Source organism: Lepisosteus oculatus, chromosome 7 (assembly GCF_040954835.1).
Source record: "Lepisosteus oculatus isolate fLepOcu1 chromosome 7, fLepOcu1.hap2, whole genome shotgun sequence".
NCBI classification, from domain to species: Eukaryota; Metazoa; Chordata; class Actinopteri; order Semionotiformes; family Lepisosteidae; genus Lepisosteus; species Lepisosteus oculatus.
In genome coordinates this window covers 29671752-29687308 of record NC_090702.1, presented here as the reverse complement: position 1 = coordinate 29687308, position 15557 = coordinate 29671752, and the positions used below count along the sequence as shown (strand labels likewise).

At 36.0% G+C, this 15557-nt stretch overlaps 1 protein-coding gene across 2 annotated transcripts; it reads right to left on the bottom strand.

The window, feature by feature from the left end:
- Positions 1-474: 474 nt before the first annotated feature.
- On the bottom strand, positions 475-15532 carry pus7l (pseudouridine synthase 7 like). Of its 2 annotated transcripts, none has more exons than XM_015338947.2 (9): positions 15464-15532; positions 13571-14469; positions 10601-10760; positions 9964-10162; positions 9455-9553; positions 4907-4988; positions 3979-4262; positions 1400-1453; positions 475-1234 (listed from the first exon to the last, which is right to left on the bottom strand). In XM_015338947.2, the coding sequence occupies exons 2-9, from the start codon at positions 14439-14441 to the stop codon at positions 902-904; spliced, it is 2082 nt and encodes a 693-aa protein (XP_015194433.2). In that variant the 5' UTR covers positions 14442-14469; positions 15464-15532; the 3' UTR covers positions 475-901. The 2 variants fall into 2 exon arrangements, with proteins under 2 accessions (XP_015194433.2, XP_015194434.2); XM_015338948.2 differs by having other exon boundaries at positions 13571-14466; positions 15464-15530.
- Between the last annotated feature and the right edge of the window lie 25 nt (positions 15533-15557).

The window sequence follows — 15557 nt, the reverse complement described above, 5'->3', positions numbered from 1 at the left end:
TTCAAGTAAAAAAAAATCAGAAGAGAACAGTATCAAATAATACATCTACTGTAGCTGTTGTACTTTATATCCAAAAAGTAGGCTTGTCACTTCTCTATACTAGCACTAGAGAGCAGTGGCTGTTCATAATCACACATTTTCTCTATTGCATTTTAAAGACAAAGAGGGATGATGTATAGAGCCAGAGTATTATATTATTATATATGTATTATTATACATGTGCAATGTATTGTAATGAACACAAAACTTCTTTATAATACACCTTACATGTGTATTAAACCTGCTTTTAACATGGCTGCCTAATCAGTTGTTCTCCTCTGCACAAAATTAAAATTTAATAATTATATTTTTTGTAATACCCAGTAAATCAGATACCTGCCTAAAGCAGATTTGAAAAGGAGTGAGGAAATGTTATCAATGACATTGGCACCATAAGTACATAAAGGAAAACTAAATTATAAAATATTCCAGCAATTATGGAGTTTTTGTTTTTTAATTTGGGAAATAAGACAGGAATAAAAGGACTTGTGTTAGACAAACATGCATCAAATGTACAAAAAACTTTTCCAAAGGTGAAAACAACTAGTTTAAAGGAAAAAAAGAACAAAAGATTTAGATGCAAACTTGTTTTAAATGCAAACCTTTTATTATTTTAACTGAATGTGTCCTTTGAATTTCTTCTCTACCTAGCCCTATTATATTTTAAAAATTAAATGAATACATCAGGTTAATCATTTACTGAATGATTAAACCAAGTTATTGTAGAAAATAGATGATTAATATTAAATGAATGTCTTGTGCCATTATTATTCACATTACCCAGAATGAACAAGTATCATACAAAATAACTTTAGACATCCAATACAAAAATATCTTACTGAAATTCTGCATATTTCCTGAATTAAGGGTCACATTTCATTATTTCCCTCAAACATACTGTAGCATAACAAGAGGAGTCAAGGTCAAAAGACAAGGCAAGACTCGTGGAAGAACTCTTGCTGTGTGGAAGCAAACTCTGCTCACTTATGACCCCTGGGCAGTCCTCTAAGAACTGGTGTGTGAGGTTTCTAGGGTAAGACAACAAGGGTCGATAGCATCCAGGTATGTTCAGCTTCAGCGGAGTTACCCTGAACCTACACGACTGTAACCCATCCTCAGCAAACCTTTTTTGGTACCAGTCACCAACTTCGTTATCCGGATATTTTACACTATTCCCTGGCAGTGGAAGGATGACCTTTAAGAAAGGAAAGAACATAATTTGTTAAACTGTATTGTTTTCAATAAACATTGAGGGGTAGTGTATTATAGTGTTGCTTGTAGATCCTATTAATGAACCCAAATACAAAGCTATGAATACCAAATGAAGATTTCAATAAAGTGAGCCTGACAGAGCACATACCTGACTCAGTTTGTAAATCTTTCCTGATTCTTCTTCAGCAGTTACAACGTGAACCTGTGAGGCAGAGAGTAAAATAAGTAATGACAAATATTGTATGTAACTCAAATAAAAAAACACTTGTTTTATCCATTAAAAGCCTCTGTTAGGAGTACAGGATTACCCATAGAGCCTGAGACTGCCAGCTTAAAGCCAGGCTGCGTGCCAGTGGCTAAAGCAAATTTGGCCTGAGCACTGCTGCAAGTGGGTCAAGTAAATTTGCATTTCTCCGCTCAGCAGCAGCTCTTGATCTCAACAGCATGCCTGCGGGATCAGGAAGCTTTTAATGGCTGCTTAGAAATGAGCTGACTGTTTCGAGTGAAAAAAGAGAACACATTTGCCATGGTTTTGGGGTAACTCATTCCTGATCAGTACACAACCATAGTGCCAAGACATTAGAAGCAAATAGTTTTTGATCACAATGACGACTGATGAAAACGTACACATGACTCATGAAACCAAAAGAATGTGAAAGATAATCTATGTCAAAGTTACAGTAAAGCAAAGTTTAATCCATGAATAAGTTCAGCATTATATTTCTATAATAAAAAGTGAGTCTTAAATCCAAAGTCAGTATTAAAAATAATTCTTCAGATTGGTCTATTTCTTTTAGGCTAATAAAAGCTAATTATACAGTGTTACCTTGTTATATTGTGGGGGCTGGGGTCCATAAGTACCAGATCATGTTGTAATGAGTACAGAGTTTTTATTCCCATTATCGTTTATAATGCCCAAAAGACAAATTAATAGACAGCATGTAAGAAAGTACCATTTCACCAGTATGCAGTTTAACTTAAACAGCTCTTCTATTTAAACTGTGTATCTAAATTGTAAAATGTTCTAAACTAGAAATAGTGCTGAATCTTAAAATGTTTATATACATTTTGAATGTTTATAGAAACAACCTGTCAAAGTTACATTTAGGAAAAAAGCAACACAAGCATTTGGGCTTTGTAAGTGCTATATGTTCTAGTTTCAAGGTAAATGTGTTTACATACTGTACACTACACAGTAACATAAAATAAAATCAGTATTGTGGGTCTTCTTTCACTTATTTTATTTAAGCTGGCATTGACTTAAAACAATAACTATATTTTTCTTGGAATAATTCAAAATTTAAAGCGGTCTCAAAAATTTTAATTTCGTTGCAGCAGCATAGATGCATCTTGCTGGGAAAAGTAAGGGAGGGGTGAGGTGATCATATTCTTGCATTATCTGAAAATACTGCATTTTGAAATACAGCTGTTTTAAAAACCAAATGTTTTAAAAGCCAAATGTAAAGGATGGAGGATTTTTATTTAAATATAGATTCATCATTTTTTGTTATATCTACTTAGATTTTGCCTTATGTTAAGGCCAAAGAACATTTATATCAATGCTGAGAACAGGCCAGTCATGACTGAGATGCTACATACTCTCCTGAGGAGATATTCCACTTCTATTGTAGTACCCTGTGTATGGGCTACCTGGAAACCCAAGTGGCCCAGGGGTTAGCCACACCCAGGGAGTTGAGCCTCACAAAATATCCTGAACTGAACTGACTAATCTTATGGGAGCTTGCTGTCACTTCTGTCAGAGAACACTAGGGCACAATTCCAATTAACAGAGGACTAAACATTCAATATTTCATTTAATATAAAAAGAGAACATAGTTGTCATGGTCACATTAAAATTTTCTTTTTGTTTTGACTGATGGATGCTGACATCCACAGCTATATTGAGGGCTGAAGTCCTATTTAGACCAGAAAATAATGCAGTAAATAAGCCTTTGCTTCACTATTATATTTTAAGTTCACTTTACTGTAAAAATTTGAAACAGGCAATTTAGAAAAATTCCTAAATATTAAACTAAGTAAAATCATTGGTTTAATATGTAAGGGCTTACTTAAATCCCTGGTTTCACATTCGTACTGTTACATGTATACACATATTTTGCCCATAGGTTGACTGCAGAAATAATTACTTATAAAGTGATCATAACACATGGTTAAATTAGTTTTTCTAGAAAAAGTTAGATTATCTCATTGAAAATGAAAATTTTAGTTTACTATACTCTATTTTAGTCCTTTTCACAATTGCATCACTGGTGGATTTTCTTATATGATCATGTCTGATACGTGACTGGGCAAGAGTCAGTCAACAGCAATACAATTCGAGGTACAGTTAAAGGCATTTCTGAAGGCTGTGCTTATGATTTTTGCTTGGCACACTGGGAGTGTGTTTTTATACAGATGTTTTGAAAAAGACTATTATATTATTATAATGAAAAATCAATATACAGTTTGAAAAGCAAGCCAGAAAACTTCCATTTCAAAATGCTTCCTTTCAGCAATGACTGTACTTCTGAAGACTGGAAGCCTTAATGCATTATTTTAAAAATACAGAAAAAATCTTTCACTTTTATTTTCTATTAAAAAAACCCATCATAACAAATAATCGGACAGACGGAACAGGGAAGAATGTCACATATTAAGAAACTTAATGTAAATGGCTATAAAGTAGCAATATTTAAGGTATGCTTACTCATACGGACAGGTTGTTACCTGATTATGCCTCAATACAGTGCTTTCTTTGCTCATATCAGTTGACCAGACCAGATCCCCTTTCACCACCTCTTCACCAAACTGCTGTAGTCTGAAGGAAGCAGCTTCATTCCATACTCTGCTGCAGTAGGCATGAATGTACAAGACACGCATGCCATGTGGCAAACTCAGCCACCCCCGGATGCAGCCCTCGTGCCCTACACCATATCGATTCAATGCACGCAGCATCATCCTCTCCCGCACCTTGAACTCTGGCATCAGGGCTAGGCTTTCTTTAGCATCCTCTGGAATTAATTCAAGAAAGACTCTTTATGACTTTGTGAAACTGAAAAATCAATAGGCAGCACATCAGCAGAGACATCAAAAAGCTTATAATCTGTAACTCGAATCAGACTGAATCAATCAGTACAATTCTTTAATTAACCAGGAGGAAATGGGAAATGTCTCCCTTTGGACTTGTGGAACTAGAATGTGAACCAAGGGAACCAATTTGTTGTTTGTGCTCCTGAATTACATCAAGATATTAAGTGGATATGAGATGTAACCAGAGCAAAATACTGTCATGATAAAATGTGGTGGTTTAACCTGCTTGTGAAAAGCAGTAACAAATATTATGCCATTCTAAAACTGTATGCAGTAAAAAGACACACCCTTCTAAGTAAATCCAGTCAGACAATAAATATCCAAATACCCCATCTCACATGCAGGAATATTTACCAATTTATATGCATAAATGTTGATAAGTGCATTTACTGCATTGTTCAGTGTTTGGAATCTTCTATTTAGTTAGATTAATTATTATGTTACTAAAATAATATAGTAGACTCCTAATCTATGTCTGAATTGCCCTCATAATCATAGTTCTTTAAGATGCAGACATTTACACAATGACTGGCCTTAAGACCCTTTAAGAGGTGCTTATTCTCACCAGTCTGAAGGAAATGACGTTTTGCTTTGTTTTGGGGGTCACTGTTCTCCTCTGGTGTGAAAAATAACTTGACAGCCAACACCTGTGAAGCAGGAACAGATATATTGAAACATAATATTGTTTAGATCTTATAAATACATATAAAAGGTTACAACTGAAAGGAGGCCATTTGGGCAATCTATTCTGTTTTTTAGCTACTGAATCAATTAATGAATCAAAGGATCTTATCCTGCTGTTTCTTAAAAGAAGCCGATGTATGAGCCAACACAATGTCTTGTTAGCTTGTTCAATACTTCCACAGCCCTTTGGGTAAAGAACTGCTTTTCTGAGTTTTAATACACTACCTCAGTTTCTACAGGTGTCGCCTGGTTTATGTCTCACTGTTCATTCTGAAAAAATCTGCTGGTCAAACTTATTTCAGGTCTCCTCATAAGATTCTCTATTGAAGATTAAAGAGGTTCAGTACTTCAGTGAATGTCAGTGTAGGACCTTCCTTAAGCCCTGGAATGTATCTGGTTGCTTTTTTCTGGATAGATTACAGAGCAGCAATATATTTCTATAACATGCTGTCAAAATGGCACAAAATATTTTAAAAGAGGTCTTACTAGTCCATTATCTAATTTTAACATAACATCTCTTGATTTAAATTAGCCAGAAGCCATATCACCCTGCAACTCACAACTGGCAACCCACTGAAGCTAAGCAGGTGTGAGCCTGGTCAGTACCTGGATGGTAGACCTCCTGGGAAAAACTAAGGTTGCTGCTAGAAGAGGTATTAGCAGGGCTAGCAGGGGGTGCTCACCCTGCGGTCTGTGTGGATCCTAATGCCCCAGTATAGTGACAGGGACGCTACACTGTAAAAAGGCACCGTCCTTTGGATGAGACGTAAAATCGAGGTCCTAACTCTCTGTTGTCATTAAAACTCCCAGGACATTTCTCAAAAAATAGGGGTGTAACCCGGTGTCCTGGCCAAATTTCCCATTGGCCTTTACCAATCATGGCTTCCTAATAATCCCCATCTATGAATTGGCTCTTTTCTTTTCCCAGTGATAACTGAGGTGTGGTGAGTGTTCTGGCACACTATGGCTGCTGTTGCATCATCCAGGTCAGTGGTTCTCAAACTGTGGTACGCGTACCGGCATTGGTACGCCAAATGACCCTGGAACTGTGTCATGTGCGCTGAAAAATTGGGACGGGTTTTCATATTTTGTATTTTAATACGTGTCGAATACGCAGCCTACGTACTACGATACAGTGCGTGCTAATACTTCAGTGGACACAATAGATACTCCGTAATTCTATACCACTCTATAGGGAATGCATGCTACGGATGCAAGTGACCAATTGTATTTAAAAAAAGCTACTGTATCTCCAGCAAATAGGGAGAAAGGAGAATGTGCGTGATTTTGGAACTATATACACTCAAATATACATCCATACCAAACCCGACACTGACGTGGCTGTCTCTATCCTATCTAATTGCATCTCTGACATAAAAATTTGGATGACTCAAAACTTCCTTCATCTTAACTGTGACAAGACTGAAGTCATGCTTATTGGTACCCCCCATCAACTTCGTAAAGCCAGTCCTGTAACCCTGTCTGTAGATGGCTCTGTACTTGAGCTTCAATCAAAATTGAAAAACCTTGGGGTTATATTCGATTCTGGCTTAACATTCGACCCACATGTACAGCATACTGTCAAAACATCTTTTTTTTCACCTTAGAAATATCGCAAGACTACGCCCTATGCTATCATTAACTGTGGCTGAAAAGCTGATCAACATATTTGTATTCTCTCGAATTGACTACTGCAATGCTCTGCTCCCTGGTGTATCTAAATCTACTCTGAACAAGCTGCAGTATGTCCAAAATTCAGCAGCCAGAATCCTGACCAGGTCTAGTACAAGTGTTCACATTACTCCTATCCTGGAGTCCTTGCACTGGCTTCCGGTCAAATTCCGCGTAGACTTTAAAATCCTCATGCTCACCTACAAGGCTTTACATGGCTTGGCACCTCAATACCTGTCTGAACTTTTATCGCCCTACTCCCCACCTCGCAACCTCCGCTCTTCAAATTCTGCCCTCCTTAGTGTCCCCCAAGCCCGTCTACATTGTATGGGCGACAGGGCCTTCTCCTGCTATGCCCCCAAGCTCTGGAACTCTTTACCCAAGGATATTAGAGAGTCACCTTCTCTAAACTCCTTCAAATCCAGACTCAAAACTTTCTTCTTCAGTAAAGCCTTTACTTAACTGGTTCCATTCTTCACCCCTCTGCTCTTCTTAATACCATCTTCCACGGTCTCCTCTATTGTTATTGTTGTATTGTTGTAATTATAATTGTGTCCTGTCTTGTGAAATTTTCTTATTTATTGTTGTAGTCTTCTTATTTATTGTTATTGTCATCCTGTAAAGCGCTTTGAGAAGCCACCTTTAAAGGCGCTATATAAAATAAAGTTTATTATTATTATTATTATTATTATTATAACTATGCCAACGTTCTAAACCCAGGAATGCATAGAAATACGTGCTACGAATGCAGGTAATCTTGTGAGCACACGAAAGCGTGATAACAGAAAAATATTTAAGAACTGTTCTAATTTGAGAAAAATACACCGAGCGTCTCTGTGTTTCGCTCCCATGCACATGAAATAAAAACTTTAAATAAATACGGAAATAAAAACGGAAACGCGGAAAAATGCAAGCTTGCTTATTGCTTAAGCAGGTAAGCTACACTATTTTTGAAGAACCTTATTTACCGTTGGCAAAAGAGCTGACACGTATTATGTGTAGAGAAAAAGCTGCTAAACAGCTCGACCTGCTGCCCCCCTCCCCCTGAAAGACACAGTCATTCATAGAATTATTGAAATGAAGGATTATATCAAAAGTACACTGATAAAGCGCGTTAAGATGAGCAGATGTTTTTCACTGCAATTAGATGAGTCTGTAGTCGATTTGGCCAATTTGCTCGTTTACGTTAGATACGAGTTTGAGGGCATGTCCCATGAAGACTTTCTGTTCTGTAAACCGCTACCAACAGGAACTACAGGAGAGCACATATTTCAGCTTCTGAATGAATTTATCGAAGAGAATGGCCTCGACTGGATAAAATGCGTCTGAGTTTGTACAGACGGTGCTAGAGCAACGACAACCCGACATAACGGTGTAGTTGCACGAATTAGAGGTTGCTCCAGAAATTAATGTACGCATTACAACATCCACCGCGAGACCTTTGCCGTCAAGAAAATGCCTGACGATTTAATATCTGTTAGACTCTGTTGTGAATTGTATCAAGGCTCGAAAAATTAATTCACATCTGCTTTGCTCAACTAAATAGGCTCACCTCTCTCACTGAAATGGTGCTTTATTAGTTGTTGTTAATGTTTATTTTCTCTAAAACACTTTGAGAAGCCACCTTTAAAGGCGCTATATCAAATAAAGTTTATTATTATAATATTTATTATATGTATGTGTGAGTGTGTGTGCACGCGCGCTCATGTTGGTCATTGAGAATTTCTGGGGTTCCTATGAGAAGATGACTTGTAGGTGGTACTTGGATGCTTTGGTTGGATTAGGGGTGGTACTTGGTCCAAAAAGTTTGAGAACCACTGATCCAGGTAGATGCTGCACATTGGTGGGGGTGGATGGGATTACCTCTAAAGAGCTTTAAGTGGAGGGTCCAGAAAAGCGCTATATAAGTGTAAGCAATTTTTTAAAATTCTATGCCTTTAACTACTTTATATATTCTAGCATTTTGATTTGTCTTTTTAATTTCTTCTACAAGAACACATCTTCTACACATCTACAAGATATTAATGATTTATATAAATATTTTTAAAGAAATACCCATTTATAGCTCAGTTTCCCATTTTATTTAAACATTTTTTGCTACCCACAAAAACAGGTGTTTACGGTCTTGAATTTAATGTAAATCTATTTATTTTACCCTCCATTGCAACATTAATTTCATTTTCTGTCTTGACCCTTCTAATATTTTTTACTCATGCTTGCAATTCATCTTTAACTGGAACCAATGTTTTTAAAATCATTTTATGAAGCTCGTTATTTCCCTTATATTGATCTAATTGGTTTGTTGAACTGTCTGGGATTCATTTGTTTTGATTTATTCACTTTTTTGGAAAATATGCACTGTGCTTCAAGCAGAATCTTGAAGTTTAAACAGTTGTCATCCACTGTCCACTGATTTTTTATCCACCCTATACTACTTTAGTTGTCTTAAACTGTCTCTCATCTCAGCTTGTTTTGAGATATATGGAATGGCACAATATAATGTGAATTGAACTCTATGGAAAAAAATATAGAAATATAATAGAACTGAGTACGCATCAGTATCTTCTGTATTTTATAGGCAAAGGGATTGGATTACTCCTTATTCTAAAATGCAAATTCACATATATATATAAAACAGCTGTAGCTGTAGCTGTAACTTATTTCAAATTATTTTTGAAAAAAAATGTGTGTTCTTTACAGAAAGAAATGTTAAAAATAAAACCATATATAAATTCTGTTAAAACATGAAATAACCTACCATGTCCTCTTTCAGTAATGCCAGTCCTATCTGATCAGCCTGAATAGTCTGTCCTGTACCAAACCTTTGAGGCCCATAATAATTCACAAACCCTTTAGACTGCAATATAAAAAAGACCATAAACACATACAAGGAAAAACTTTAAAAGGAAAAAAATAAGTTATATTCCATGTTACTATGATTTGTAGTAAATAACATGTTAGTATCTCCACGGAGCAAACTGTGAAGGAAAAGCCACACTGAAAAGTTTTTAATTTTAAATTAAATATACAGTGATGCATAAAAGAATTCCAGGTAAATAACAAAACATATTTGCAGAGCACCTTCCAAAAATATTACAATAGCTATGAACTTTTCATTACCATAGTAAATATTTTAATATTTCATCATTACAGTATATTAGGATGAAATTGGAACTTCAAGAGACAATGGAAGATATATGAATGCAAGTTAAAGAGTGGCTTAATATTAATTCATGTTACAGTAACAGGAAGGATTTTAACCTTTACCTTGACATTTTCCAGTGCTTCTTGCACCAATTGTTGAAGATCTGTTGTGTCATCATCATCTGAGTGTTTCCGAAGATCCCTCACAATAATGTCAAAGTGATTTCCCTGCAGGGCACCAAGTCGAAGAGGCTGTGAAACAGGGTGGGTGTGGTGTAGGTAAATTCCTTTATTTTGAAACTCAGGGCACATTTCCCTCAGCCTACCAATAATAATAAAAAAAAACTGGTTAATTAAAAGCTAAGCAATAGTAAGCTTCTCAATGTTATTGCAAACATGAAACAAATGTGGGAATATTAGCTCATGACTTTTCTGGCTTAATGAGGAAGATACAGATCACAAATTAAGAGCAAAGACATCAATTATAAAGTCACTCGACAGCACATTGTACACCCTCACACATGGTTCAAACTGCAGAATTAGAGAGGTGGCAGTGTATTGCATCTGGCCAATCTGGACACAAGATTCTTGGTTCTGAACAGCACAGCACACATTCCGTCGGATCCAGACTTAACTGTGCTTTTTTTAACCTCCAGAACAAAAAGTAATGTGGTTTTCACTATGTCATTTATGTCAATGTGTTTCAGAAATCTGGGGGAAAATCAACAGGAACATCTGTATATTTCACGGAACTCTGTACCTCTGTAGAGAAACCTTCTTCACTACCATTGACTGGTATGTGATAGCCCTTTTGTCTTTGATTCCAGCATAGGTGAAATCTGATGGGAGCACACCAAATGCTGAAGCCATGTAGCTGATTGCTTCCAAAGTTTCCAGATTTTCCTTTTGTAGAGTAAAAGCTGCAGAAAATATGACATGGGGTCAGGTACTAAAGTCTGGGTAGTGTCAGTAAAGAATTTTAAGAAGCATTACAGTTGCAATATACTTTTGTTAACTTTTTTTAATTAAAAGGTTGTGTAAAATAACTTGGTAAGATGTAATGATCTTTTATTAGCTGTTACACACACACAATTATTGTAATATTCTGGAAATTTTATTTCTAGAATTAATTAATTTTAAAAAGTCATCTTTTATACAAGTCATGCTTTTTCAAACACAGTATTGGATAATTCTCTTCCTTAGAAAACTTTCCAAGTTAAACATACCTGAAACATATTTATGTCACCATATCGTATGTCATATATGCTGTATATACAGACAATAAAAACATTGCCATTGCTGTCTCATGTACTAGGAAACATCATCAAATGAGGAAATTAAGACATCATGACCAAGAAAAAATTACTACCTATAACATCTAAAATACATTATTTATGTGTACATCTGAAACAAGAATATAAGATATGTTACTTATATTCAAGAGACAAGAATATTTAAAGAAATATAAAAAGTTCTGGTTGATCTCGTACACAAATTCCATTCAATGTTAAATCCATACACTTAAGTGAAAAATTAATAACGCCAATGTAAACGTTCATTTTACAATTTGTTAATTAGAAAAATGTTTAAGTTCTCTAAAGCTTTTTTTCAGTCAAGTACTATAATTCACGGAGGAGCTATGTAAGCATGTGCAGGCAGTAAAAGATCACCTAAACAGGCAAGAAAATGCTTTCGGAGAAAACAGTGTTTCAGGTGTGAAGAATACAGATCACCAATTCAATTTCAGTCTTAACCTGTCTCTGCCCCCGCTGTGATTAAAATATACACAAAGGACTGAAATCTTTAGAGTAGATGATCAGGTGTTTCGAAGATGTAAGGATAGTACGTAATTCAGGCTTTATGAACTCACACCTGGGATTCGATTAATTAAAAAAACATATTTTTGTAAAAACTGCACCAGGTATTAGATCTTGTTTATATTAAGGTCATATCACTGGGCAGTGGTGGACAGTGCGCTATTTTGTCAGTAACCTGCTAATCTGCTTAACAACTGTAGAAAACATGATTTTATTTCTGTACGAAATGCATGTTAAATTAAAAAAATTTAAGTGTTTCAAATGTTTAACTAAGAAGTACTGTAGTCCGCAAAGGAACAAGTAATAGGTTTATTCCATGCTGAAAAGAGAAACCCAACGTTTCGGCTGTGAAGACCGACAGCTTTGTGTTGTGAATCTCTTTTTCTAAGAAAACATTTGTCTGTCAGTCCAATTTGGGGAAGGGGGACTGTTTTTCACTGGGTGGCTTGCCTATTATTCTTTGAAAATGAATTTATCCAGTGGGGCAATTTAACAGACGCCTCAAGCCTTTGAAAGGCTTCTTTGAAAAACTAAAATAGCAAGTATTATGGACACTTTATTGAGATTTTTAGAATTTGATTGATAGGGAATATAATATGGAATCACATATCTAAAGAAATTAATAACAATATATATTCATATACTGTAGCTTAAATCCTGCTAAACTAAAAATTAGACACAAGAAGAGTATTATTGGACAATTTTGTGAGGCTCTGGTGAAATTTCTCTAAACTGGACAGTTAAAGAGGGGACACTTGTGTATCGTCTCCTTGTAAACTTGCAAAAAAGAAACATTCCAATGCACTGATCAGCTTCCTAATCCCTGCCCTGACTACTACCACTCCTGTACTGCCCCTCATTGCGTACCCCAGCCGGGCGCTCTTCGGCCACAGCGCCGGGAGAATGGGCTACATTAATGCAGGGCTTTTGGGCTCACGTGGGTTTGCGCCTTACACCCCGCGGTACCGCTGTGTACATACAGTACGAACATGTTGTGATATTTAGAAATATAAAAAAGGTCAGTTTAGTGTCCATAATATTTGCTATTTTAGTTTTTCAAAGAAATGTTCATTTGTTAAAAGAAAACTCATGGCGATAGGTGGATTTGAACACCTGACCTCAGCCTTATAAGTCAGTTATTTAAGCCATCACACCACCGACACAGTGACACATCAAGTAGTGAAACAGCCGTACACATATCAATAGAAAGTCTTATACTACTGTTTGTGCTACAGTACATGAATATAATTATATCATTATTAATTCATTTAGATAAGTGATTCCATATTATATTCCCTATTAATCAAATTCTAAAAGTATGCTTTTGTTTACTCTGATAACGGGCGTATTCGCAGAAAAGCTTAAAACTATCACTTTTCTCACAAAGTATATAAACGTACAGTAATATGGTCAGGAGCATGTAAAAATGTTTCTGAAATAACCACATGTAAGACTTTGATGCTTAAAATGTTTAGGGAGAAATGGAATACTGGTGTGTATTTTTTCTTTAAACTACCAATACCAGCCATATACAGTACAGTTTACATGATATGTTTATGCTCCTAAATTAATATAGTTTATGACCTTCAGATACATTATGCTCCTCTTCTTTTTATGCTCAGCTACTAAAATTTTAGTTATAAAATTCCATATAAATATTCAATACTAAGTGGATTAAAATGTGCACAGTAAAAAGATTTAATGATTCAATCTTTTCACTACCAACCAATGCAACACAAGTGCCCCTGTCGGTCATTTTCGCCAGCCCATCACGTACCGTGGTACGCCGTGGTGGCCTGTGGGTAGTTGCATGCGGTATGGATTTGTACCCCGAAGTTTGAATAGATGCATCTGTATTGTTACTCTTAACATACACTAAATCTGTTCATCTTCAATTAACACTGTTTTCCTACCTGTATAAATGGTATCATCTTCTTGATAATCGGTAGCTTTCCTTTTCTTGGGTAACATCTTTTTTTCTCGAAATCGCACAGTAATTGCTGTATTTGGTGGACCACCACTGTCCACAGCAGCAAAGCTTTTAGTTTCCACTAGTTTACCAAAGTGCTTGTTGACAAAGTGATGGACTGCTTTTCTGTGTTCTTTATCATTGTCTGGTTTAAACGTAAATGTTGACCTTTGGACTTTGTCATCTAAAAAACGAAAAAAGTCCTCCGACTCCTCCTCTGAAACCAGCTGGGCAAGCATATTATAATGGGGATCTTCCTTTACGAGAATCTCACAATTATTAGTTAATGTCATTAAAAAAGGGAACTTATGTCGAACAGCACGGTGCACACTGGCTCTCTGGTTTTTGTCTGGGTAAGTACCCAGTGATAATTCGGTGCTGCGAACCTTTTCATCCACACTTGAGCCTGGGCATAATCTAATAGTCATAGCATACTGCGTCAGCTCTTCATTCACTGAAGTATCCAAAACAAAGTCCAGATCCAAAGACTCTTCACATGCCCCTGCTATATCAACAGTCTGAAAAGTCTGTATATCATTATTATAGGGTGGCATTACTATTTCTTTCTCAGCATAATGTTCATCCTCCAATGATCTTGCCACCTTTCTATTTTTAATCGTTTCATTTACATAATCTTCACTACATTTAGATATCTGGCACATGTTTTCCAATGAATGTACTAACTGCCCATTCACATTGACTTCTATCACCACAAAGTCCCTTGCTGAATTTTTAATGCTTCCTCGGAAACCTGTGTGACCATTAATATAACACAGTGATGGAGTGCAGGTCTCTTCTTCACTTCCCTCCTCCATTTTGACATTAGAGTTTTCTTGACACCTGCTAAAGGGGAGAGAAAAGGTTTAAAACTAAATGACAAAAACCTGTAATTCTGGGTATATATTTACATGAAAAATTTAGATTCTATTGGATCTTCAAATAGTCCAAAACAGGGTTTTTTAAACAAATCTTTAATCTTTACGAAATGTGGATATACAGTAAAGTAAATGCACATGTCACCGGTGTTCTGGTTTCCTCCCAGAGTCCAAAGACATACTGGTAGGTTAATTGACTGGGAAAAGTGGCCCTGATGTATCGGTCTTGTGATAGACTGGCATCTCATCCAGGGCATACCCTGGCTTGCGGTCATCAGTGGATGAAGCAGATAGAAAATCGATGGATGGGATGGACTGCCAATAGGATGTGAAAAAATGAAACCGCTTGTGATTGAATATAATAAGTACCTAAATGGGTTTGCTAAAGTGTTCATTTTTAAGTATTGTGTAATGAACGTTATCATTTATTTGCGGCAATATTTAAGCTGAACTGCTTTCAAAATTTAGAATTTAACACTTCCTATCGGGTCCATGGAATTCCTTTAGATACCAAACCAAAAAGAAATGGACAATCGTAGACAACTTCTATAGAAACCTGAGAGAGATATTACAAAGTGGCAGCCTTGCTGCCTGACGGGCAAGTCTGACACTTTCAAAAGAGCTGTTTAAAACACAATACATTTTCAAACTTATTTAGCTCTTACACTATTTCTTGAGCCTAAAGAAAACAAATAACATAATGCCTCCAAATCATACATTTAAGACATCGGCAAGAACAACAACGCTATATTCATTGTTCTGTTAATTTGAAGAGCTGTGGGGCGAGTCTTAGATATTTGTAAATCAAACGATCTAAATCATTAACACGTTAAAAAGTGTTTAAAATCTTGGTACAAATCTAGAGGCTCTTGAATTTTCTAAATACCGTTGTATGTGAAACATATACATCAATTATGTATTTTCCGGTCATATAACATTACTGACGCCTTTCAATCATTTACCTTAAACTTCTGCTGCAGGCTTCTAATGTACGTAACACTCCATTTTTTACAACGTGCTTTACGCCTGTATTTCCGTGTCACATGGTTTACATTT

Coding starts and splice junctions, on each gene's coding strand:
- pus7l (XM_015338947.2), bottom strand. CDS start 14,441: ATGGAGGAGGGAAGTGAAGAAGAGACCTGCACTCCATCACTGTGTTAT. Junction 4,989..9,454: donor CATTACTGAAAGAGGACATG/GTAGGTTATTTC, acceptor CCTGCTTCACAG/GTGTTGGCTGTCAAGTTATT. Junction 1,454..3,978: donor CTGTATTGAGGCATAATCAG/GTAACAACCTGT, acceptor TCTGCCTCACAG/GTTCACGTTGTAACTGCTGA.